General features: G+C 41.4%; 1 protein-coding gene across 6 annotated transcripts in view; it reads left to right on the top strand.

The window, feature by feature from the left end:
* GLI3 (GLI family zinc finger 3) overlaps positions 1-27,373 on the top strand; it is a 318,882-nt gene that overhangs the window by 68,140 nt on the left and 223,369 nt on the right. For 4 of the 6 annotated variants that reach the window (XM_086396029.1, XM_086396027.1, XM_086396028.1 and 1 more), the window contains exon 3: positions 12,899-12,973. The exons of the other annotated variants lie outside the window; for them this stretch is intronic. In XM_086396029.1, coding sequence (XP_086252155.1) covers positions 12,899-12,973 — 75 coding nt within the window. The remainder of the gene's footprint in view (positions 1-12,898; positions 12,974-27,373) is intronic. 6 annotated transcript variants of the gene reach the window in all.

Below are 27,373 nucleotides of genomic sequence, written 5' to 3'. Positions count from 1 at the left end.
TTTACTTTTCTATTCTTCCTGGAAGACTCTCATATCTTCTACTCATTGCTCTAATGAATGATTCTTTCTTCTTCCTCATCGCTCAGCTGATGATGTTACTTTTCTCCTTTTATTAATTGAAGCCGACCAAAGAGAGCTTCCACCACCTCCTGCAATCACATCTGCTCACCGTCCAGGATCTGTGCCCTAACTGTCCGCTGCCCTGACCTGTTCTGTGCTGTCTGAAGCCAGTTTCTCCAGCCTCAGTGGGAGGAGAGTTTGAGGGGAGAATGGGTACATGTATGACTGAGTCACTCTGCTGTGTACCTGAAACTGTCACAACATTGTTAATCAGCTATACTCCAGTATAAAATAAACACTTGGGAAAAAAAAAAAGCCAATTCCTCCAAATGTGCCCTGGGTCCCGTCCCTCCCACCTTCTCCAGGCCACCATCATCCCCTCTCTCTTCTGCGTCAAAGTTGTTGTTTTTCTGCTGGATCACTCCTATCAGTATATAAACTTCCTCTTAAAAGAAACAAACAACACTCCTTGACCCTAGTCATCTCCACCAATTGCCACACAGGTCTTTGCAGCAAATCTTCAAAGAGTTGTTTATATTCACTGTCTATGTCTTGTCATCAGCCACCCCCTTTAGACCCACTTCAGCTTTTTCCTTGATCTCTTGCTTTGTGGAAACTGCTTGTGTAGTATATCCGTGACCCCACATTGCTAAATCCTAGAGGACAGTTTTCCATCGTCTTTGTCTTGGGCCATCAGCAGCATTTGACCTGACTCTTCACTCCCCATTCCTCGATGTTCCTTCTTTCCTTGACATTGATCTCATCTCTCCACCTGTTTTCTGCTTTCTGTCCCCTGTTGATCATCTCCTTCAGTGGCTTCTCCTGCTTTCTCCAAACTTTTACTGTTGGGGTGCCCCAGAGTTCAGTCCCCAATCTTCTTCTATCTCTCTGTTCACATGACTATAGAAGTAAGCTCCTGCATCTTGGTGGGTTGCAGTGTGCTCTCCCTGATAGCACCAACTGACTGCCTACCTCAAACTGGAACCCCAGTGGGAGCTGTGTGCCTGAAACCATGAGCTAATGTTTAAAACTCGGCGCTTTGGGTGATCTGCATTTTTGTCCTGTCTTTTCCTGAAATTTTCTGTTTCAATGCAGGGAAGTGGTATGGGTGGCTTCTGTTCCTCTGTAACATTTGCATGCTGTCATTGGCAAGAATCCTCTCAGCTGGGACCCAGCTGGATCCTCCTTGTCCTTGGGCCCAGAGACAGGACATCTGCTCTCTCTACTTCATTTCACAATTGGGCAGCACCTGAAATCTGTTTTAGCGACTATCTGATTATGTGTCTCTTTCCATTAGTAGACTTTGAGGCCCATGAAGGCAGAGCTATGTGGGATCTGTCTTGGGACACTGATATCTGACCCGGTCTCACCCATGGCAAGGTTTAATGAATGTTCATGGAATTGTGAGTGACATTGCCTGAAGCAGAGCTTCATCAGAAGCCCTGCATGAAGCAGATGGAAACAGTTCTGGAGATGGATGGTGGTGATGGTTATACCACAATTTGAATGTACTTAATGCCACTGATCTGTGCACTTATCACTTACTCTTTTTTTTAATTTAATTTTTGGCTCAAATTTTTAAAAAAGTTAATTAAATTAATTAATTTATTTTTGGCCATGTCAGCACATGTGGGATCTTAGTTCTCTGACCGGGAATTGAACCTATGCCCCCTGCATTGGAAGTGCAGAGTCTTAACCTCTGGACCAACAGGGAAGTCCTTGAACCATGCACTTAAAAGTGGTTAGGATAGTAAACTGTATATATATTTGACCACAAAAAAAAATTGGGGGAAAGAAGTTAATGCATGAGGCATCCATCAGTCTATGATACTCTTGGATTGTCTTACTGGACAAGCCAAGGCCAGGAGGCATGGAGAATTTCTACTGAGGAGAATGGAATTGTTAGCATTGGTTTTGTGCTATTAAAATGGCTTTTTCTTATCTCTGCTGTTTATCTATGCTTTAAAATTTGATTCACTTTACAGTTTTTCTTTGGTTCCTGTATCCCTTTGATATTCACTCTGCAGTTTGTCTTTGGTTCCTGTATCCCTTTGATAAACTGCTTATTTGTGATCATCCTTCCATCAGATTTAATAGTTAAAATTTCTACATTTTAGAGCCACAGACAGGTAGAAGTGGAAATCATGGACCAGAGACTTGGCATCAGACTGAGTTCCTGTCCTAGTGCTGCCGTCTGCTACATGTGTTCTTGGACTTCTCGCACCTTGGGAAGGTCCGGGAGGAAGGATCAAGCCTGTGTCATCAGCTGGCCGTGTGCACCATATTTTGAATATGGATGTATGCTAGACGTAATTATTGTATTATTACTGGCTTTTTGTATAATAATAGTATTGCAGTTCTATAGAAGAGCATCCTTATTCTTTAAAAGACATGCTGAAATAGAAAAAAAAAAAACAAACCCTGATTTTTTTCACTCCGTTCTCTTCTGTTTATTTAAAGAATAAAATCCAAAGTCAAATCTGGTCCTGTTAACCTAGAAATGCTCCTTATGATTTTTATAAACGAAAGAGTTTTTACTCTAAATGCAGTTTTAAGTAGTGTTTTCAGTTTAAATAAAAGTCATTTGCATTTCAAGCATGGGACATTGCCTTCATTTGGACCAGGATGGTTGCAAGTATCCTAGAGAATTCACAATTCAAGCAGCTTTCATATCAATGTGTTTCTTTTTTCAATCTAGAGCAGGTTGATATGACATTCAGTATAGCAATAAAAAATATTCCAAATACAGCAGGTGACAAAGTATTTTGGGGGATTCATTTGCCAAACTTCCTTTGGTCTTCTGACTTGAGCTCAAGAAATGAAAAGTGGAAAATAGAATAAATATATATATATATAAAAAAGCACCCGGTGGGGGCTCAGCACACAGGTGAGCTGGACTGGGGTGAATGAATAAACCAGAGCATCTCCTTACTGTAGCCTGTCCTTTCGCATAGCTTGGCTGATGCCTTGTGATTGGGGAATAAGGTTTTACAGTGCTGAGGGCAGAGGGCAGAGCCTCTCTGTTCTTCCTGGAGCCCCAGGCCTTGTCTGCTTCTCCAGCCCTCTGCAGGCAGTTAGAAGATGCAGTGATCCGTAGTCCACTTTCAATACGAGTCCAGGGGAGAGCAGGAGGCACAACTACTTGAAGACCCAGGAGGTAGTTCCTTGGAGGAATTCCTTGCTGAACTGAGTTTTGGACCTTTTATTTTTGCTCAGTGGCCGAGGGATGGAGAAGTAGGTTCTTAGACACATGAAAGGTGAAGAAGCATTCTGTCCCAGCAGAGTTCAGGTGGGGCTGGTTGTCTGCTATTTGCATGACCAATGGACTTGTATTGCTTTAGACATGTGTGTGCATGAATTCCTATCTTGTTCTATTTCTTTCCACTGATTGGGGAGTTTTTTTTTTTGGCCAAACTGGGCCAAGTACCTAGAGACAGAGTTTCAGAAAGAGAGAGAGGAGAAAATCACATGTGTTTGTGGAATGGAGGAGGAAAGATATTCCCAGGATTCTTGCCCTCAAGGAGTGATGTTGATCCTGGGTGGGGTGGATGAGAATAGTTAGAAAACCCAGCTGACAGGTCTGTTTTCATGAGGGATTTTGTGTGATCTATGGACCTAAACAGGATTTTTTAGGACCTTGGCTCAAAGGAGTATACATAGCAGTGGAAGGGGCATTCTTTGTGCCTTTGCTTAGAGCCCAGCTCCCTTCTAGTACCTTGGTGAATCTTTGAGGCCACCTTTGGGTTAGCACCAGCTTCTGTGGGGGTATATAACTAATGCAGTTTGAGTAAATGTTAAATGCAGTTGAAATAAGATTTTGTGTTAGGCTGCTCAGGGCACCTGTCTCCTTGTTGGTCACCATGCCTGATTTGATGACCTGGCTGGCTAGCCTGTGTGCCCATTCTTCTCTATCATTCTGTCTGAGACTTGAGATCGTTGACAAATTCAAACTGCTGCAGTAAGAGGAAGGTTCTGGGGCTTGTACTGTCCAGAGTGTGTGCTGAGATTCCACAGACCCACGCTTCATTTGATTGCTGTGTGACTTTGGGGAACTTTTTTTTTCCCTCTCTCAGCTTTGGTTTTCTCACTGGGAAATGGGAATGATAAGATTGTGGTGAGGATTTAAGGGAATCAGAGATCTGAAGGGTTTGCACAGCTCGACATTCAATAGCTTATGATATTGCTGTTTACATTATTAGTCATCTTAGTGTGCGAATTGGAATCCACTTACTCTTGCAGAGTATATGCTTTTCTGTATCAGTTGGTAGAACTCAACTCACTCCCTGCCCACACGTTGTATGAGGGAGGCTGCTGTCACTTCATTTATGAAGAGACTGAGGCCCAAAAGGGTGAAGTTTGTTTCCTCAGCTCAGAGAGCTGGACTGAGATATGGCAAGTGAGCATTTCTGAGTAACTGGTCCAGAGAACTTCTTTCTGCCAACATCACTGGCTCATGGCAGCAGTAAAAAACATGTATCACACACACACACAAATGCTCCCTTGGTTACAGACACACAGGTGGGTGGAACATCACATATGAGGTGTGTTTTTATTTTCATTGAAGTATAGCTGATTTACAATGTTGCATTATCACAGCAAAGTGATTCAGTTATTTATCTATCTATATATATCCATATTCTTTTTTAGATGCTTTTCCATTATACTTTATTACAAAATAATGAGTATAGTTCCCTGTGCTGTACAGTACATTCGTGTTGGTTATTTTATATATAGTAGTGTGTATATGTTAATCCCATCCTCCTAATTTATCTCTCTCCCTGCTTTCCTCCTTGGTAACCAAAGTTTTGTTTTTTATGTCTATGGGTCTATTTCTCTTTTGTATATGAGTTAATTTGTATCATTTTTTTTAGATTGCACATACAAGCCATGCCATATGATATTCATCTTTTCTCTGTCTGACTTCACTCAGTATAATAATCTCTGGGTCCATCCTTGTTGCTGCAAGTGGCATTATTTTCCTCAATTTTATGGCTGAGTAATAGGTTTTGATCAGCTAGTTTCTCAAGGTCTTGCTTAGATCTTCATGGACTTGAAAGTTTGCATAAGGTGTGACTCTCAGGCAGCAGGCTTCCTTACATGTATTAGGCAGGACAGCTCTCTGAGGTGTCTGCAGAGTCTGTCAGCCTGGGGGGAGAGGTTGGGCAGAGAGCTGACATCCGGAGATCACTTCTCACAGGCGTTCCTTCATTCACGGCAAGCCCACTGCCATCATCACACTTTGCAGATGAGGAAACGGCGCTGGGGAGATCACTCGTGCACCGAGGGTAGTGACGCCTGGGCCTTGAACCCTGGCAGCCAGACTCCAGGCCTGCGCTCTCACCCTCTGTGCGGCCCTGGGGGGTGGCTGATGAGCAGAGTTCATCAAAAACGCACTCTGAACCTACAGATGAAAGAGGAGGGCTGCAAACATGCAAAGGTTCCTTTGTGAACTGAATTGTGCTTTAGTTGTTCTCTGTGTCAGCGAAGAGCCACCATGAACTCCCAGGTCGTCTGCCCCGGCAAAGGGCTGATTTATGAGGATTTGCTCAGCTCTAACCAGCTGGTTAACGACAGGACGCTTTTAACGTTTCAAGGGGAGGAAGTGAGTAAATAGGCATTGAGAGTGAAGCTGGCCAAGTCCCTGGGGTTGGCTGGATGGTGAATTCAGTTGAAAGAAGTTTTGACACACAATGCTGACATCGCTAGACCCAGTTTTGAGCCAGGGCTGTGCTGTGCTTAGTCTCGCTCAGTTTTGTCCAACTCTCTGCGTCCCCATGGACTATAGCCCACCAGGCTCCTCTGTCCATGGGATTTTCCAGCAAGAATACTGGAGTGGGCTGCCATGCCCTCCTCCAGGGGATCTTCCCAACCCAGGGATCGACTCCAGGTCTCCCGCATTGCAGGCGGATTCTTTATCATCTGAGTCACCAGGAAAGCACAAGAATACTGGAATGGGTAGCCTATCCCTTCTCCAGGGCATCTTTCCAACTCAGGAATCAAACCAGGGTTTCTTGCATTCCGGGTGTATTCTTTACCAACTGAGCTACTAGGGAAGCCCATTTTGAACTGGAGTACCAAGTAAATGAGAGCCAGAAAATCAGAATTTGAGGGTTAGTTCTCCATTTCTCACGGAGAAGAGTCATCCAAAGAAATATCCATGTGTATTATTGGGAGTGGGGGAGGTTATGTGATTTAGGTGTACTAAATCAGATGGAAAAGGAAAACTAGTTGCCCAGATAGTAACAGGTGATGCACACCCTTCATTCATTTTAAATTTGATAAAATTACTATGTGAAGTTTTTGAACAATTAGAAGACTTATATTTTATATTATATCCTACTAATTCCTTGTGCATATTTACAAGCCTTTTATCCCATAGAATGTAAGAAACTATTCTACATTTGATTTTATTTTTTCAGTTCTATACAATAAGGCAATACTTTACATTGCCTTTTTTGTCCCTAAGAAGAAATGCAAAATTAGAATGTTTTTGCAGAATTAACTTAGTGGGCCAAGATTTCTATAATCCTTCAGTATGTCTTAGAAATAGAAGCCATGAGGCAGTGGTCAAGTGTATGTCCAGTACGTGTGTGTGCTCAGTCACTCATTTGTGTCCGACTCTTTGCAATTCCCATGGACTGTAGCCCACCAGGCTCCTGTGTCCATGGGATTTGCCAGGCAAGAATACTGGAGTGGGTTGCCATTTCCTCCTCCAGGGGATCTTCCTGCAGGGATCGAACTGACGTTTTCTGCAGCTCCTGCATTGGCACGTGGATTCTTTTCCACTGAACCATCTGAGAAGCCCTATATCCAGGATATAATGACCCTGAATATAATGTTATAAGAACCAAAACGAAATGAACATGTTCTTCTTTAGTCCTTAGGCTCTCACAACCCTCACTTTTCTCCCTTGTCTCCCCTGGGTCACTTCCACACTGGAGGAAACACTGAGCCTTCCTAAGGGTCATTGGCTGTATTTTTATTGATGTTCCTAAAGAATTCCCGAAGGTTTTCCTGCTTTTGGGGAATCGTTGACTCAGAAAATCCTTTTTGATCATAAGAGAAGCCAGTCTTTTGGCAGGCCCTTTTGGGGATGCAAGCGAGGAAAGGGAAGGAGAACTGGAAAATACAGGGGGGGAAAAAGGTGGGAGACTATGAGAATGTTTATTTGCTTCTAAATCAGAATAAATGGGCAGCTTTCTGCAAAAGCAAACAGACTGCAAATTCATTACCCAGCTCCGTGCAGGATGCTCATTCATTCATTACTCTAGATTGATTGCAGAGACTAAGTACGAGTGCAGTTTTAGACATCCCTTTTCAGAAATGAGAGCCAGACCTGAGCCTTAGAAGTAAGTAACTTTGGGACTTCCCTGGTGGTCCAGTGGGTGGAACTGTGCTCCCAGTGTGGGGGACTCAGGTTCCATCCCACAAGCTGCAACTAAGACCCGGCACAGTCAAAATAAATAAATATTAAAAATAAATAAAAAATATTAAAAAAAAAAAGGAAGTAACTTCAAGTTGCTTAGGATGTGATGGAAGGAAAGAGAGAGAAAAGCTCTCAGTATATCTCAGGCTTTTCAAATGATTTCTTTAAAATCGTTCTTGCCCGTATGTCTGTCCAGGGCAGCTCCAGAACCTAGCCTGGTGCTCACGAAGGGCTCCATTTTCTCCAGATGAGGCTGACATTTCATAAGCCTCTTTGGGACATCTACCAGCTGCAACATGCAAAATAAAAATATAAGACATTAACAGTAAATGATGGTTCGTGTTGGCTTTACTCCAGAGAAAATCTCAGGTCTGCCACTGGAGGGTCTTCCGTTCTTCCTGGGCAGCTTGTGGGAAGCCCAGGTCAGAGGATGGACTGGGAGAGCTGGGATATCTCAGTGCTGTTCGTCTCCACTGCATACACTGCTTAGACACAGAGCCTTTAAGGCTGTGACCAAGGAAGGGACATCAAGAATGGGTACAACTCATACATTTACCTGGATGTGTGATGATTTTGAGACCATTTCCTCCCTTCATCCTATTAAATGTTTAATACTTTTTCATTTTACCATCTAATTCTGCTGGTTGGTAGAAATTCCAGCCTCCCAAACTCTCCAACTCTGGGGACACGCCATGGTGACTGCCATGATTCTTCTCCCTCTCCTCTCCCACAGGCTATGGGAAGGCAGGCCGGGGAGCTGACTGAAGTGAGATCTTTGAACTGAAGCAGTGTGTGTGAATCCTGCAGAAACACACTCCCCTCCATATTTGGAGCAGGTCACATGGTTTTATTCTTAGAGTCAGTGTGAGGGCACAGTCTGTTCAACTTTTATGGGTGGAAAATGCATCCTCCTCACCTACCCTCCCTGCCAGAAAAGCATCATTAAAATGTAAGAGAGAATTTTTGGTAGGAACGATGAAACCAGATCATGTCCCAGTCTTTGGTCCTTTCTTTATTCTCCCCTGTATCTTCACTGTCAACATGGATAATAAATGGCACATGTTTTCTGCATACTCTTAGAAGGAATGCCTTTGGAAGAAAGCTTTGGAAACTGTGTAAAACTTGTGTGTTTGTGATAAGTCCCGAATTCCAGGGCCCTTGATCCTCACTTCTCTGCTCTTTATCTCATTAAACTTTTTGTGTCCTAAGTGGGCTAAATCGCTCTGTCTTGTCTGACTCTTTGTGACCCCATGGACTGTGGCCCTCCATGGGATTCTCCAGGCAAGAAGACTGGAGTGGGTTGCCATGCCCTCCTCCAGTGTATCTTCCCAATCCAGGGATCGAACCTACGTCTCTTAGTTCTCCTGCACTGGCATGCCGGTTCTTTACCACTCGTGCCACCTGGGAAGTCCTTTGTGTCCTGTGGCACATAATTATAGCTTTCTAACAACAAATCAGTACTTAATGCAGAAAATATTGAAAACATAGCTAAAGAAAACAAAATTCATCCTTACCATGACTCACGTGTGGGAAAAACGAACATTTTAGTGTATTTCTTCTAGTCTTTTTTTCTACACACATGTGTTTATCACAGGGCTTCAACATGGTGACGGAGGAGTTAGAAATTCTCCTATTTTATTCCTTAAATACTTGGACTCACTCTCCTTCTCAGTTCTCCTTATAGGAAAGGATTTTCAATGTCTTGAAGTTTCACTTAGGAGGGAGGTTCTGCCCCTTACTGAAGACAAAAATGCGCCCCTTAGTGACACCCATAGCACAATTATTTCTACCATAGAAAAGTCCATGAAATCGCATCTCACCCAGACTTCTGAACCATCTTTGAAAATTTTGCAGTCAGTGCAGTCTGGCACTTAATAGGAGCAAAGGTGAAAAGCAGGGCAGAGCGAACTGTTAATACAATGCCCAGAGCTACTCAGGGTCAGGAGAGCTGGGAAATGGTGTGAGTTGGCAAGGGAAGACGCTGTGGCTTTTATAGAACTGTGCCATTGCACATAGTATGATTAATAAATAGCTGTGTGCTGAGTCAACTGGGTCGTTGCTGCAGGGAAGAGAAACAAATGAATCCTCACAGGTTATATTTTGTCTGGGGAGTGAGGGTTAAACTGGGCATGAACTCACAGAACGTCTAATACCTCCTTCCCACCCCCAAGGGGGATTTAGGAAAGAAGAGAAATGCCCAAGCAAATACTTGATGGTGGCAATTGCAGGGAGAGTTCTGGCATTTCTTTTCTTTACTGTTAACTTGTATTTCAGAAAAACCAAGGGCTTTCTTAAAGGGCCAATAAGCCCTGTACATAAGAACTATATCTAAGAAATTGCACTGGGACTATAATATTTAAGCTTGAAACAGCTCTGCAAAGACACATTTATTTCTAAATTAAACATTCTTTTAAAACATTAAGAAAAATTTTTATTGGAAATAGTTGCTTTACAATGTTGTGTTACTTTCTGCTGTACAGCAAAGTGAATCAGCCATAGTATACATATATTCCATTTTTTGGATTTCCTTCCCATTTAGGTCACCACAGAGCCTTGAGGTGAGTCCCCTGAGCTATACAGTAGATGCTCATTAATTATCTATTTTATGCATAATATCAATAGTGTATATATGTCAATCCCAGTCTCCCAATTCATCTCCACACCTTCTGTGGAATGGATAAAGGAGATGTGGCACATACATACAGTGGAGTATTACTCAGCCATAAAGCTTTTTTTTTTTTTTTTAATTTTAGAAAAGAATTAGGAAATAGAGAATTTAAAAACTCTCATCATTGACTTTTTGACAATAACCACCGCTGCTAATACTCTTTTATACACTTCTGCCCTTTCTGCTCCCAGCTCTTTTTCTCTTTGCTTTGTGGATATTTTTAATCTCTTACTGTGGTCATTGTAAAGTGAACTTTACATTGTAAAGTATGCAGCTTTGAAAAGTGAAAGTGGCTTAGCCATGTCCGACTATTTGTGACCCCATGAACTGTAGCTCACCAGTCTCCACTGTCCATGGAATTCTTCAGGCAAGAATACTGGAGTGGGTAAACATTCCCTTCTCCATGGGATTTTCCTGACCCAAGGGTCGAACCCAGGTCTCCTGCATTATAGACAGATTCTTTACTTTCTGAGCCACCAGGGAAGCCCCTTGTCTTATAAATCATGTTTCAGTGAACATCTTTGTAGCTAACTAAGTCTTTGCCTGGAACCTAAATTACTCCTTTGGGTACACATCCAGCAAGAGCAGGATTTGGTAAAGTGGTATATATATTTAAGATGTGTCACAGGGCACCACACTGATGTAGAGATGTGGGTATGCAACATGTACTACTTTTACACACCGATAATAATGTTTTACTCAGCCTTTACGAACACTTCCTGATTTGATGTCAAGGGAAAACTACAAAGCACTACTATATTTCAATTTTTACTTTTTTCATTATATAATGAAATAAAAAACTAGTTTTCATTTTCTAATTGCACACTTAAATCTCTTCTTCAGTGAATTGGCTCTGCATGTCAGTTCCACACTCACCTCCCCTAAATTTTGGGAGTTCTTTTTGTTATAGAGTAACATTAAAATTTTTTAAATTGAAATTTGGTTAATTTACCATAGTGTGTTTCAAGTGTACAGCAAGGTGGTTCAATTATACACACACACACAGACACACACATATTTTTTCAGATTCTTTTCCATTATAGGTCATTCTAAGATACTGAGTATAATTCCCTATGCTGTATGGTAGGATCTTGTTTGCCTAGTTTATATATAGTAGTGTGTATAAGTTAATTCCCTGACTCCTAATTTATTTCCCCCACTCTGCTATCCCCTTTTGTAGCTGTAAGTTTGATTTCTGTTTGTGAGTCTATTTCTGTTTTGTAAATAAGTTCGTTTGTATCATTTTTTTAGATTCCATATGTAGTATCATATGATATTTGTCTTCCTCTGAATAATTTAATATGATAATCTCTAGGTCCATCCACTTTGCAAATGACATTATTTCATTTTTATGGCTGAGTAGTATTCCATTTGTCTATGTATCTATATCATCTTCTTTACCTATTCCACTGTTGATGGACATTTAGGTTGCTTCCATGTCTTGGCTATTGTAAATGGTGCTACAGAGAACACTGGGGTGCCTGTATCTTTGAATTATGGTTTTCTCTGGATATATGCCCAGGAATGGGATTGCAGAATCATATGGTAACTCTGTTTTTAGTTTTTTAAAGAACCTCCATACTGTTCTCGAGTAATGTTTTTTAATATCTGGCAGACATTTGAATACATTTGCATTAGGTTACATAAAATACACAGCTGCAAGTTTCATATTTAAGAAAGGTAAGAGCACTTGTGAATGGGCGTGCAAGAGACAAACCTGAAGAAGAGAACATTTAGGAACTGTCTGGAAGTTTTTAGAACTGATGCTTAAACACATTTTCCTAAAAGAAATATGCATGTAGAAAAGTGCTCATATCATAAATTATACAGTTCAGTGATTTTCACAAACCAAACGTATGTGTGAAACCGGCACCAAGCCCTTGAAACAGATGGTCACCAGCATCTTAGAGCCTGCATATCTGACTTATCAGCATGGACTAGTTGTAGCTGTTTTTGTACTTTACAGATTTATTACTTGGCTTCTCCTTTCTTGCTCTATATTGTATTTACAGGATTCATTCACATGTCGTGTAGTTCATTCACCTTGTTTTGTGGTGAATGTGCCACAGTTTATGAATCCTTCCTACCGCTGATGGGCACTGGCAGTTTTGAATGTTTGGTTACAAATGGTGCTTCTGTGTATTTTCTAGTACCTGTGTTTCAGCACACTTGATGTCGGGAGTACAGCTGGCATTTTAACAAACTTTCATGTGTCTACATCCTTCTTTTGTCTTCTCCACCTACCTCTCTTAGGCCAAGTACAGAACAGCACGGACTTGAAATGAATGTTTTTCTGTTTTGTCTTTTCTTGTAGTCACCCTTTTAGTAAGGATGCGAGTGATGAAGTTCTGTTAACAAGATACTGATGTAAATTGTGGATAATGACTGTTGGCTTCAGCCTGGGCTCTCATCTCTCTGTGAAGCGTTACATTTTCCATCCTGTTATTTTCTTCTTCATCAGTTCTTGACTCATTCTAGTAAATGGAAGGTTCAAATTGTCTGAAGAGGAAAGAGTTTTTTAATGTATTGGTCTTACAAGCAACCTTTCTTGGTTTACTAGTTTAATGAAAACCACATCTTTGGGGCAAGGCCATGTGCATGCATGAGTTGAGGTTGAGGTGTCCCAAATCAAGATCACACTGCTGTGTGATCTTCTGGTAGAATTAAATAAAAGGCATTAAAAAAATTTATAGCCGCCTTTTACCAGCTCTATGTCTGATTTTTTTTTTTTTCTCTCTCTCTAGATTCTTTGGCTGACATGAGTTTTGAAGTTCTGCCATATTCACTTATCAGCCTGTGGCAAATGCAGTCCTACCAGAGTAAGATGAAAGGCTGAGAATTAAAAAAAAAAAAAAAAATCCATGTGCTACATAAAAATGGCCTATCCTTTTAAGGAATTGGCAGAGTTACTTTATTTCCACCACCCTTCACTTGCTGTCTCTCTCCCTCCTTTTATTTATCTGAATGTATGGAGAAAGGTTAAATTTTTTTTAAACCATTGTTCAATTTCTTTATTATTATTTTTGTTTACATCTTGGCCATGCCGCTTGGCATGCAGAATCTTAGTTCCCTGACCAGGGATCGAACCCGTGCCCCCAGCAGTGGAAGCGCAGCATCCTTACCACTGAACTGCCAAGGAATTCCTGAGAGAGGTTAAATTCTTAATTTGTTTTTGTTATTCTTCAACGCATCGATTTTATGTACAGTCATCAATACTTTCCAAAACCTGTCTAACCTGGTGACTCATTGTCTCAAGGTGGGCCAAATGTTTGTTGGTGTCTCCAATTTTATTGGTATCTCTATAAACTATGAATCACTTTGTATCTCTCTTATCTATGTGACTAAATGTTCATCTCCACAGAAACTCCCTTGAAATGAAGACTGAATGCGTCAAAAATCTCAACCAAGTCTATGATAGGATAGTTCATGCCTGGCTTTTCTTGCCCTTTGTCTGTTTGCTTATTTTCATTCTCCTTGCTTTAGTGTCCTCAATGTTTTATCTGCCACTCAAGGATACTATCCTTAAATTGATGAATAGCAAGATAATATTCTTAATTGATAATCTAGCAACAGTTAAAAAAAAAAAGTGAAATTGAAAGTTAGTTGTGTCTGACCCTTTCCGACCCCATGAACTGTAACCCACCAGCCTCCTCTGTCCATGGGATTTTTCAGGCAAGAATTCTGGGGTGGGTTGCTGTTCCCTTCTCCAGGGGATCTTCCCAACCCAGGGAATGAACACAGGTCTCCTGCATTGCAGGCAGATTCTTTACCATTTGAGCTACCAGGGAAGGCCAGCGACAGTAAACGAGGGCTTAAAAATCAGAGCCAATGCCTGTCCAAAGGCTGCCATAGGTGACTCCCCTCTGTTGTTCATGCCCGTTTATCACCCCACCCTGATTTGGAGCTGTGTTTTCACTTTGGGCATCTTGTTTCTTGAGATCCTGTTGTCAGAGCCCACATGGACACCCCAATGTCCTTTCCCTTGGGGCTTGATTCTAATCAGAAAGATGCTGCTACTGCCAGCCCTGGAAACAACATCATTATAAGATGCTACCTGCAAGTCCCACCCCATTTATTCAATTATTTATTCCTCTCTAGAATGATGCTCTAGTGCCTGCGGTATACTAGGCTGAAGAGATAGAACAGTTAACAAGATTCAGCCGCTGCTCTCAAGGAACTTATAGTGCTAGAGACATGCAAGTAAATAGCTTATCATAGAAAAGGGTGAGAAATGCCCTATAGACATTGGGTGGAGAGTGGAACAGCCTCAGAGGATGGGCAAGGAGAGGCCTGAAGGTGGTTTCTTCTCACTCGGAGCCCAGGAAGTTTGGGGTTGGTTGTGTAGAAACTTGAATTTCCTGCAAGGTTTGTGAGCAGAGAAGCGACAGGTATTTCTAGAAGATTTTTAAGGATTGGAGTGAGGATTACCAGGACTTTTAACATTGCTTCAGTTTTCAGAAATTCCTGAAAAGTTTGCTTTTGCACTTTTGAAATTAAAATTGAATATGGTGACTTCCCTGGTGGCTCAGATGGTAAAGCATCTGCCTACAATGCGGGAGACCCGGGTTCGATCCCTGCGTCAGGAAGATCCTCTGAAGAAGGAAATAGCAACCCACTCCAGTACTCTTGCCTGGAAAATCCCATGGACAGAGGAGCCTGGTAGGCTACACTCCACGGGGTTGCAAGGAGTTGGATACAACTGAGCGACTTCACTTTATTTTCATATGCAATTTTAGGATTCACAAAGTTTATTTCCTAGTTCTTTGTATTTTCTCCTATGGTTTGAAGTTTCTTTGTAAGACTGGGTTTTCCTTTTTTGATTGAGTTTTTCAGAATGTTAGGCTGCTCAGTAATTTTGCGGAATCTACTTGTTCTCTTTTCAAGTAGCCTTTTAGGTGTTTTTCCCTACAGTCAGCTGGGCAGAACGCAAAAGAAGTTCAAAACTTGGCATCACCAGTAACTAGATTTCAATGAGCCTAGGCCTAGGCCTGGCATAAGTAGGGAAGGAGACCATCCCCTCCGCCTCCTGCCCCCCTCTCCACTCCACCCCACCCCCATCATATACTAGCAGTGTGTTTTGATTTAATGACATGATACATTGTATAGCATTTTATTAGCATTGTATAGCATCATATAGGAAACATTTTATATCTTCATGACCTGGTCATTGAAATTAACCTATTTCATGACCTCTGCTTTCTCATTTTCCAGGGTTTATGTGGAAAAATGATTCCGTATTTGTGTTTTAGGAATATGTATTTCTGAGGGGATATTTTTAAAAGTAATTAAATAAAAGTCCTCCTAGCCCCCATGAAATTCTTGATGCTTTTGCAAGTTATTTTAACTTACAAAACCTTCAAATAGAACACATAGCAAGATAGTTCAAACTGGATGAACAAGTATTTTATGAAAACTTTTGGTGGTTTCTGTGGTTTCTTATAGTAGGGTTGTGCTAAAACCAAAGATTTTCTACTGATTTACTATATCTTCAAGAAATTGCAGTCTGTGAATAAGTTTTAATTCCTTCATCATTTCATTATTGCTTTCTTGCACTAATAAAACTGCTTCTAGAATGTAGAGTTTCATTGCACAATCTAAACCATTTTTGGATTTCTTAAATGCATTGTAACACGGAAGTGTATAACCATATAAAAACACCACTTTTCAAAACTTTGTAGTGTTAGTGTATGTATAGGATTTTTTAGTGATTATTTTCTCTTTATCCTTTTCAATTAGAACTTACCTTTTTACATGTACTTTGATGTTTCACCTCACAATGAATTTCAGGTTCATCCAGGTAGGCCCATTAAATGAATTTACAAAGTTCTGGAACATTCACATTTTGGAGTCATTCAAATTTATTTATTTATTTGAAGTATAGTTGATTTTACAATATTGTGTTGGTTTCAAGCGCCAGTTCAGTTCAGTTCAGTTCAGTCGCTCAGTCGTGTCCGACTCCCTGTGACCCCATGAATCCCAGCACGCCAGGCCTCCCTGTCCATCACCAACTGGCGTTCACCCAGACTCACGTCCATCGAGTCACTGATGCCATCCAGCCATCTCATCCTCTGTCATCCCCTTCTCCTCCTTCCCCCAATCCCTCCCAGATTCAGGGTCTTTTCCAATGAGTCGACTCTTTGCATGAGGTGGCCAAAGTACTGGAGTTTCAGCTTCAGCATCATTCCTTCCAGAGTAATCACAGGGCTGATCTCCTCTAGAATGGACTGGTTGGATCTCCTGGCAGTCCAAGGGACTCTCAAGAGTCTTCTCCAACACCACAGTTCAAAAGCATCAATTCTTCAGCACTCAGCTTTCTTCACAGTCCAACTCTCACATCCATACATGACCACAGGAAAAACCATAGCCTTGACTAGATGAACCTTTGTTGGCAAAGTAATGTCTCTGCTTTTGAATATGCTATCTAGGTAGGTCATGACTTTCCTTCCAAGGAGTAAGCGTCTTTTAATTTCATGGCTGCAGTCACTATCTGCAGTGATTTTGGAGCCCAGAAAAATAAAGTCTGACACTGTTTCCACTGTTTCCCCATCTATTTCCCATGAAGTGATGGGACCAGATGCTATGATCTTCGTTTTCTGAGTGTTGAGCTTTAAGCCAACTTTTTCACTCTCCACTTTCACTTTCATCAAGAGGGTTTTGAGTTCCTTTCACTTTCTGCCATAAGGGTGGTGTCATCTGCACATCTGAGGTTATTGATATTTCTCCCGGCAATCTTGATTCCAGCTTGTGCTGCTTCCAGCCCAGCGTTTCTCATGATGTACTCTGCATATAAGTTAAATAAGTAGGGTGACAATATACAGCCTTGACATACTCCTTTTCCTATTTGGAACCAGTCTGTTGTTCCATGTCCAGTTCTAAATGTTGCTTCCTGACCTGAATACAGGTTTCTCAAGAGGCAGGTCAGGTGGTCTGATATTCCCATCTCTTGAAGAATTTTCCACAGTTTATTGTGGTCCACACAGTCAAAGGCTTTGGCATAGTCAATAAAGCAGAAATACATGTTTTTCTGGAACTCTCTTGCTTTTCCTATGATCCAGTGGATGTTGGCAATTTGATCTCTGATTCCTCTGCTTTTTCTAAAAGCAGCTTGAACATCTGGAAGTTCACAGTTCACATATTGCTGAAGCCTGGCTTGGAGAATTTTGAGCATTACTTTACTAGCGTGTGAGATGAGTGAAATTGTGCGGTAGTTTGAGCATTCTTTGACATTGCCTTTCTTTGGGATTGGAATGAAAACTGATCTTTTCCAGTCCTGTGGCCACTGCTGAGTTTTCCAAATTTGCTGGCATATTGAGTGCAGCACTTTCACAGCATCATCTTTCAGGATTTGAAATAGCTCAACTGGAATTCCATCATCTCCACTAGCTTTGTTTGTAGTGATGCTTTCTAAGGCCCGCTTTACTTCACATTCCAGGATCCCCGGCTCTAGGTGAATGATCACACCATCATCATTATCTTGGTCATGAAGATCTTTTTTGTACAGTTGTTCTGTGTATTCCTTATTATGTTTAATAAGTTTTAATTATTTTTTCAGATTCTTTTCCATTATAGATTATTGTAAGATATTGAATATAATTTCTTACGCTCCATACTGGTCCTTCTTTTTTATCTGTTTTATTTATAGTACTATGTATCTGTTAATTCCAAGCTCCTAATGTATCCTCCTCTCCTTTCCCATTTGGTAACCATAAATTTATTTTCTGTGTTTGTGAATCTGTTTCTGTTTTGAAAATGGGTTCACATTCAAACTTAAAGAATAGAAAAAGACAGGTACACAAAGTTTGCTTGAAAGAGTGAGTGGAAGATAGTGTTGAAGCATCCGTGCAGAGAGGAAGCTATTAAATTGGCCAAAGGACAGTTCTTGGAAACCTTACAGACAATTCAGGAGTCAAATGCAAACCATAGAAGGTCAAGAAAAAGACACCGAGGAGACTTCCCTGGAAGTCCAGTGGTTAAGACTTCGCCTTCCAGTGCAGGGGATGTGGGTTCGATCCCTGGTCTGGGAGCTAAGATATATGCCTCATGGCCAAAAAACCAGAACACACACACAACAGAAGCAATACTGTAACAAATTAAAGATTTTAAAAATGGTCCACATCAAAAAAAAAAAAAAAAAAAGAGAGAGGGAGAGGCACTGGAGTCAGGAGAGTTTAGAATTTGCTCAGTGGTATGACAGATACAGAAGAGAGATGGTGTATTGGATGGAGGTGGTATTGGGTCCAACAAAGATATTGTTAGAGAAAATTTGAATCAGAAAGAGGCAGTTACCTGGCAAAGGCAAGCTGGTGATGAGGATGCACACTCCTTGCTGGCACTGGGAGGGGTGTGACAGTGAAGGCTGAGCTGGTGGAGCACTCTAGTGTGGGGAGACAAGGAACACAATGAGAGGACAGGCAAGTGCACAGAGATACATACCTGTTTGGTTTTATTCAGAGTAATTTATGAAGCCCTTGGCGAGGAAGACTATGGCCCCCTCTTATAGAAAGAGGTCAGTATTGCATAGAATCAGTGTTTGGATGGCAGATCTGAAATTTGTGAATACTGGTGTTATTGGATAGATTGGTGATGTAGCTTTGAAGATTAGTTTGAAAATGTTAAAAAAAAAGTGCTTCCTTCTTCCTTTTATGGACCATGCCTCCCTAGAAGTCCAGAGCCAATAATGCATAGGAAGGAAGACAAATAAAAATGACTTTCCTTGCTCTGTGAGGCTGGCTGCTTGAGAGCCCAGGAGAGGCCGCTTCTCCCTGGCTTGAAGTTGCAGTGGTTGCTAACATTCTGTTGAATGAACTGTGAGATGCGTTCACTTTATAGGGACGGGATGTTACATTTGCTAGCTGGATCATACTAGAATTTTTTTCCTTTCCTTACAAATGATAGAATAGACTAAAGAGACCCAATAGAATTAATAAAATTGTCAAGCACAATAAAAATGCCTGGATTATGTGTCTTGGTTGCTGTTTCCTCCAACTGTTCTTGAGGGCTTTAGTAGAGCTGGACCCAGCTATGAAAGGAGGATGGAAGAATTTTTATCTGAATGGCTTGGCAGGAAACGTCAGGTTTTTCTGCCAAGAAATCGGAATTTCCACTTGTGTCAGCAAGATGTGAATTAAAAAAGAAAGAAAAGTGCAAAAAGAAATAAACAAAAACCACACAGGTGCCTTTAAACCCAAGGTGCAAGGTTTTGGAGTCTCAGAGTCATGATTAATACTGTGCTATTAAGTTGAATGTATCCCTGAGGGGTTTGGGGAAGCTTGACCAGCATCTTTGAAAGTTTGAAGTGCAGAGGAGACTGAGCTAAGACTTTCTCAAACCAGATCTTGTCCAAACCTCCTTCAAGAACGTCTGCCTGATGGATGTGTCCACATCTAACAGCTAAAGAAACTCCCTTTCCTATTCAGTAGCCTCCCCCGACACTGACTTAACTGTTCATTGGTCCACTTCACCAGCCCTGACCCACGGATGGAGACTTAGATGTGGGTGCATCCATATACATCCGGTGTGGGTGATGGCTGATCTTGACCAGTTTGCATTCTTTGTGTTGACTCGGTCAGCCCTAAACCTCCTGGATGCAATTCTTCACACAGGTTGCAAAAACACTTTCTCGGAACCCTGGCTAAACTTGCCAAGCTATTTATTTTTATTTATTTATTTGGTTATGCCAGGTCTTAGTTGCAGCATGCAGGATCTTTAGTTGTAGTATGTGAACTCTTAGATATGGGATCTAGTTCCCTGACCAGGGATCGAACCTAGACTTCTTGCACTGGGGGAGCATGTTGTCTTAGCCACTGGGCCACCAGAGAAGTCCCCGCTTTTGCCTTTTGGTCAGGAGATTCCTAATGTGGTGAGAACAGGAAATCTCAAGACTGAATGCTTGTACCTCTACCCTTGTTAACAAAAATATTGATACATGCCAGTCTGGGTTGTCCTGCCTTCAAAAACAGATCATTGTGGATTATATCTGGTTCAGCAGAAGGTACCTTCTCTTGTATTTAAAAAAGCACATTGAGTAGCTTGATGTGGGAAATGGCCTCTGTCATCTTCAACTGTTGGGAGAGTGTGACACGTTTGACCAATATGTGCTTATTTGTTTTGTGATTGTTTTGAAAAGAACAGAACTCAAACAACGGCAGACACACCTCAAGCTGGATAAGGAGACTGATCTTTAGTCACACCCATCTCAGATTGTATATTTAAAATTCATTATTTAACACTGAGAGAGGAAACATTCAGGAAATGTTTTCTCTCTTTAAGCTTATGAGAAAGGCCAAAATCTACCTTTCCTCACCGTATAAATGGTCAGGTTTAGAATTATAGGGAACTCATTTGATTGCCAACTCACTGACTTGTGACTTTGGGGAACTTCATTTTTCTAAGCAAGTTTCCTTCATCTGTAAATGAAGGATGATACTAGTACCCACCTTAAGATTCGGAAAACTCAGTACTAGTGTGTTAAATGGTGCTGCTTTATTGTTGGTATGTATGTCTCAGGTGTGCTTCATCAGTTCACTGATGGGTGTCCCCAAGCTGGCTAAATCAGGGGATGGCACACTTTTTCTGGAAAGGACTAGCTAGTAAATATTTTAGAATTTGCAAGGGCGCTTTGGTCTCTGTCATACCCAACTCTGCTCTTATAAGGAGAAAGCAGCCATAGACAATATGAAAATGAACAACCCTGGCTGGGTTCCCATAAGACTTTATTCATGGACACAGAAATTTGGACTTTACATACTTTTCATGTGTCATGAAACATTCCTCTTCTTTTGATTTTTTTCAGCCTTTGAAAACTGTATAATCCAGTCTTAGTACACTGGCCATACAGAAAGAAAACAGGAAGTGGGTTTAAGATGCCAATAGTCATCCTAGGAGAATTTGCCTGATCATTTTTAGTAAACATTGCTCATGGAGAAACAGCACATGGATTTCTTGGGAAGATTCAAGAATCTCAAGTCATTGTAGCAAACCAAGTAGAGAAGAGATTGATATTTTCTACGCAAATTTCAAGTAGGCATACTTTGTAAATGTTGTTTATGGGCCTGATCCAAGAGACATTTAAAAAGTAGGTGAAAGAGATGGCCAGTTAAATTATAGGTCATTAACTTGGATCCTCTTTCTGGTTGTGAAGCAGCAATTATTTGCTCCCAAGACATCTAGCCTGGCTCTTGGTGAATGTGCATAGCGGTTTGTTCCCTTACAGTTTTTTCTGTATAATCCCATCTTTTCGCCTAGGAATCTGTGAGAAGTTGGGTGGAGTAGATTGGTGATGGCTTATTTTATATAAGGGGAAGCAGCAGCCCAGAGAAATTCTGTGACTTTGCCTGAAGTTCAACTGATGCAGCAATAGAATCAGCCTTGGAAACTCAGCCACTACCTCCCAACCCACTTACATCCCACCGTCCTGCTTTGCACAATTATTAAACAGATAATGAGGAAATTAGTGCTGGTACCTGGCATTCATAAATGCCATAATTTATAAAGATCCTTATCATATTTTGTTTAACCCTCAGGAAATAACTGGCAAGTAAGCAGAGCAAGTTTTATTGTCTGCCTGTTAAGTGAGGCAACTGACAATCTGGTATGTTTTATAAGTTACTCAGGGTCACACACCAATAAAGCACTGGAGGCAAGTCTGGTCCTTAGGTTTTCTAACTTCTTTTATTATACCAAGCTGCCTTATTATATATACGATATGGCAGTTGATGTCATTAATATCCAAACATTAAAAAATAAATTGAAAAAGAAATAACACCCTGCCCTGGTTCCAGCCCCTGGCAGTGATTTTTAAGTAGAGGTTTGCATTATGAGAATTTTTTTTGCTTTCAGAATGCTGCGTGTGCCTCCTGTAAAAAGTTGAATTAAATGCTTTTATTTTTGGTAAGTGACCCATGTAAGTTTATTATTTATTTATTTTGGTACTTTTTGCTCCAGCTCCTTTGCCTAAACGAAGCACTGCTACATTTTTATTGCATACCTCATCATTAAAAGAAATTGAAAAGACGCTTGTTAGTTTTAATATTGCATGGATGAAAATCTATCTGGCACTTTTAGGAACAGTTACGGTTCCTAATAGTGCATTTTAAGAAGGAGTCTGGTTTTGTTCTCGATTAAGAAAAGAGAGAAGACTTTCTGAAATTTGCTATAATTTGATTATCATCTTTCTTGGGGAGAAGGTCTCTTGCTCAGTGTGACCCTGGTTTTATTGACTCATTCGGCATTCTTTTCCAGCCTATGGGAGGGGAAGTATGCTCTGGGGCTGCATGAAGGACCTTTGGTTTGTTGGTAAATAACCCAAGCAAAGCTGCTGCCAAAGGCAAGTTTTCCTCTCTTCTCTATTAACCATATGCTTCTTTAACTATGGACGTATGCCCCTTTCCATAAACTACATGCAGCCTTAACTGTTGGAGCTATTGTTAACTTGAACACAAACCAAAGACTCAGATGCCTTCTGGCATGTAAGTCTGTAATACAGTCCCCCCAAAGATGGTGGTAAATATTCCTTTGCATAAATAGCTTTTCAGAATCTGGAGACACTGGATAACGGGTCACTTGATTACAGACTAAAGTAGCCTTTCCTGATAACTTTTATAGGAAGGGGTAGAATAATTCTAACACCGATCATCTTCATCTGTACCTCTAAAGCAATGCCAAGCAGATCAGTGTTCAGCTCTCAGGGCCTTTGTAGTAGACACTTTGCAGGGGTTAATCATCATTTATAATATTGATAGATAAGAAAGTCCTGCTGACGTGGCCACTTACCTGAAGGATGGCTTGAAGTGGGTTGTTTAGACTTATTAAGCCTCAGGGTATTTACCTGAATAACTGGGGTGCCAGAACTGCACACCTGGCAGACTGTGAGCAGCCAGTGGGATTAATGCCTTTGCACTTGGCGTATGACCTGGCTTTCCGTACGAGCTCAGTGAGTGTGAGAGTAGCCGTGCAGTAGCGATCATTTCTAATGCACTTTCCTTTTTAAAATTCTTTTATTTTTTCTAATGCACTTTTCTTTTGTACCTTTCAGGGGATGACCTGGCGAAAGCTGGTTTGGCAGGAAGGGACATTAGGGCATGTTAGGGATGTACTTGTTGGAAGGTACTTGTGTATAGTACAAAATAATTAAAAATAGTCCTGTAACTTGAAGGAAGTGAATTTACATAAAGCCCAGTATCATTGTAAGCTGTCACTAATATGTGTAAAAATAGCCTAGCAAGCACTTACAGCTTTAAGAGGTGGGATAAATAGTTTAAAATAAGACTACAGGACTATAGGAGATAAAATAAGACTATAGGAGAGAAACTCATGGAATAGTTTTTCAATGTATGTATACTTAATTTGGACTTCTCTAGAGAATTATTGTAAAGGTCATACTTAGGATAGAATTAAAACCAAGAGTAAAAGAAAGCAGCTATTTCTGCACTCTAAAATTCTTGAGAAATACAGAACCATAAAGGAAAAACATTGCATAGAAATATTTCATGCTCTCTTGGTGCGTTTTTTAAAACTTAAAAAATGTATAGAAATAATTATATATTTGTTTTCCACCTTCCCCTCCTCCAAAAACTTGACTCCTTAAAGAACTTGAAAGTACAGTAGTCTGGTGGGTGAGTGGACTCTGAATGTCCATTGCTGGCTCTGCCTCTTTCTAGCTGTGTTTTCTTGGATAAATAAACCTCACTTTTTGTATCTGTATAAGGAGAAGTACAGAAGTATTTGCCTCATAGGATTGGCATGTAACACCTTAGAAAAGTACTTAGTGCTCAGTAAAATTCTTTCCTATATTCATTAAAATCCTTGATTCACTGTATTTAATAACAATATTCCATCCTAAGATAATGGACTTTAATTTTGTTACCTAGTTTTCCATATTATAAATAACACTGTGATGAATATCCTTGAAAACAAATTGTCTTCTTTTCTAATTTTTTTTTCCCTTAAGATACAGCCTGGAAGTGGATTATGGAAATATTTTAATAGTGTGAGAAAGTGACTTGCCCTCCATGTCCCCCTCTAACTCTCAGTATTACTGCTTTTGCAGTTTTACTGTAATATCCCTCATTGTTTTGGGTATAAGATTTATTGGCAAAGGTGGGTAAGTTCCTTTAGGGTAATAGCTAGTCTGAAGTGTGTAGCCAAACCTAGTCTGCTGCCTGTTTTTGTGCAGCACATGAACAAAGGATAGCTCTTTACATTTTTAAATGTGATGTGAAAATTACATAAATTCAGATTTCTGTATTTATAAATGAAGCATGGGGACACCGCCATGCCCGCTTGCCTGTGGCGGCTTTCATGCTGCAGCAGGGTTTGGTGGTTGGGAAGTTCCCAGACACATGCTTTAGGGCACTGCTGCTGCTGCTAAGGCGCTTCAGTCATGCCCAACTCTTCTGCGGCCGCATGGACTGTAGCCCAGCAGGCTCCTCTGTCCATGGGATTCTTCAGGCAAGTATACTGGATTGGGTCGCCATGCCCTCCTCCAGGGAATCTTCCTGACCCAGGGATCGAACCCGTGTCTCTTACATCCCCTTCTTTGGCAGGTAGGTTCTTTAGCGCTAGTCCACTTGGGAGGTCTTAGGGCATTGATCACAATTCAAATTTATTTTATATTTCTTGTCACTGAATAAGGAAGTCCAAGAGCCAGATCTTTAAGTAGGAGCTTTAAAGACTGACTGCCTGGGTTCCAGGCTCTGCCCACCAAGCAGCTGTGTGTCCTGGGTAAATAGCCCACCTTCTCTCTGCCATAGTTTCCTCATCTGGCAAATGAGCAGAAAAACAGTGTCTAATCAGGGTACAGTGAAGAGTAAAGCAAGACAGGCGAAGTCCTCTCGATCTCATAGTAAGCAGATGTTAGCTGTATTTCAGCTGTTAGCTGTATGTGGTTAATGAATTTGAATTGGTCAGATGAATGAGACCAAAAAAAAAAAAGTACTTGTATTTTGGAAAGGTAGATGAATTTCGTGTTTTATTTGTTTCCTTAATCACTTACTGGGACTTCTTGAGTATAAAAATACATTCCCCTGGCGTTGTGTCTGGAAAGTTAGAAAAAGGACAGAAAAAAGGTCTGGTTGTGTCCTGGTTCCCAGTCTCCTGTAGAGGCTGGCTGATTGGTGTCTGCCCTGTCCAGTTGGTCGGAGGAGAGGAGAGCAGCAGGGTACCAAAGCCTCCTGTCTTGTCTGTGACCATCAACGTGGACTTTGGGGGAGTTTAGGCTTTGTGACCATTCCTGCTTTTACTCATAGTTTCTGAACCACTCCTGGAAAGTGTTTCCCAAAATTTCAGACTTTTGTGGCTAAGTAACTAGAAGTAGACTTAGCTCTATTAAAAGTGTGAAGAGTCAAAATGTGCTATTTTCATTTGGGTTTCTCAAATGCAAGTTTCATAGCTGAGGTCAAAGTGGGCAGTGGCTAGAGGGAGCTTCTGTGGTAGAAATCTGATCCAGGCAGCACCTGGCCTTGCCCAGAGGCTGAGTCAGCAGAGGTGAGCACCCTTGCGCCATCCCTAATCTGGTCCCAGTGGGGGTCAGGCCTCCAGCTCCTTTCTGTACAGTAATGATATTCTCTTGATATTTAAGTGTACTCTCCAGGAGGATCTGATTCCTGCCATAGAGTAAGCATGGTCTTTAAAATGTTATTAAAAATACAATACCACCATATGCTCAGGCTTTCTTATTTCCCAGTTTTCTAAAAAACCAAAACCAGGCAACATCAACACACCAGATGAAGCCAGTTAAATTTGTGTTCACCCCCCAAATTTAAAACATGGTGGAAAGTTTAGGAAGTGGAACTCTGATGTTAGGGAGGGGATTGGGTGGGTGAGAACCTGGGAGCCACCATTCAGAAGTACGGCCAGTGGAGGCTGTCACACACACAGATTTCTTTCTCTGCTTGCCTTTAAAGGAAGAGCGAGAATTCCCTGGAAGTCCAGTGGATAGGACGCTGTGCATCCACTGCAGGAGATGTGGGTTTGATCCCTGGTCGGGGAACAAAAATCCCCCAAGTATGGCAGGACTGGGGGCAGGGCAGAGCTCCAGGGCAATAGGCTTGGTCCCACTGGAGGATGCAGCCACAGCAGCTGTCAGTTCACTTGAGCCTTGTGAGCAGACATTCCACGATGTCTCTTATGATTGTGGGTTGTGGATGTCACTATGGGTGGTTAACTGCTTAGGTTGTAGGTGCAAAGCAAGGAAGAGAGACTCTTCATTCTTTGCTTTTAAAAGACTCAAACCGAGTTCTCAAAGAACTCTCTAATACCTAAATGTTCCTGAGACTGTTACTCGCAGATAGGCATAAATGTGCTATTAAGTGGAAGGAAAAAAAATGGGGCCCTCCTGAGAATTTATTGTACTGCCTTTGATGTCACTAATTAACTCACTCTGTGTAAGCAGTGACTAGTAACTAATAGCAGGCTAATAGAAGAAGCTTCATGACATTTTAGAATTCTTAAAGCTAGGAAAGGTCTTCTTGAGCTCATGGAAAATTAGGAAGATCTCCGTTTTACAGGACGGCCTGCCGGGCCCTCAGGGGCCTGTTTTGTTGTTTGTTGTTGTTGTTTTTTTCGTCTTCCCAGGTACAGGTGGGGTTTGGCTACTGCTTTGTCTAAAACTTTGAAAACTGGTTAGTAAGGTTGGGTTTGTGCTGGGCCAAGTCATAGTGTTAACACCCAGAAGCATCCTTCCCGAGGTGGGCAGGGGTGTGGACCTCTGATTGGTGTGGGTTCAGAGAGAGGCGAGGCAAGAGGATGTAAACCCTATAGGGCGTGCCTGGTGAGGCCTCAGACATGAAGCTTGTGTGATTGACCCCTGATTTTCCAGATGACAAGGAGCCCTTATTTTTGAAAAGGCAAGAGGCTGCTTGCTCCAGACCTTGGGAGCTCCCTGCTCCCGGGAACTCCCGGCAGTGTCAGGTTTGCCCTTCAGTTTATCTAAATTCTTGTCTTACTCTCTCTCCACTCTTTCTATCCCAGGAGCCCCTTTTAAAGCTCTGTGAAGCTCTGGAAGCTGAGTAGTAGGGAGTGAGGCCAGAAATTGCCTTGGGTTTAGTCCTGTTCTTGGGAGCAAATAGTTTCTGGTGAAGGGCTGGTGGGATACTGGTGGGTCAGTCCAGACTATGTTTTGTTCTTTGGCAAAAAGAACTCTAGAAATGTTAAAAAAAAAAAAAATTGTGGTACTCCTACTGCTGGGATGGAGGCCGTTTTCTACTTCTCTGCTTTCCCCT

This window comes from Bos grunniens, chromosome 4 (genome assembly GCF_055505025.1).
Source record: "Bos grunniens cultivar Pamir isolate PY7600 chromosome 4, Bosgru_T2T1.0, whole genome shotgun sequence".
NCBI lineage: Eukaryota > Metazoa > Chordata > Mammalia > Artiodactyla > Bovidae > Bos > Bos grunniens.
Note: the sequence above shows the minus strand (reverse complement) of the source record. Positions and strands in the feature narration are given on the sequence as shown.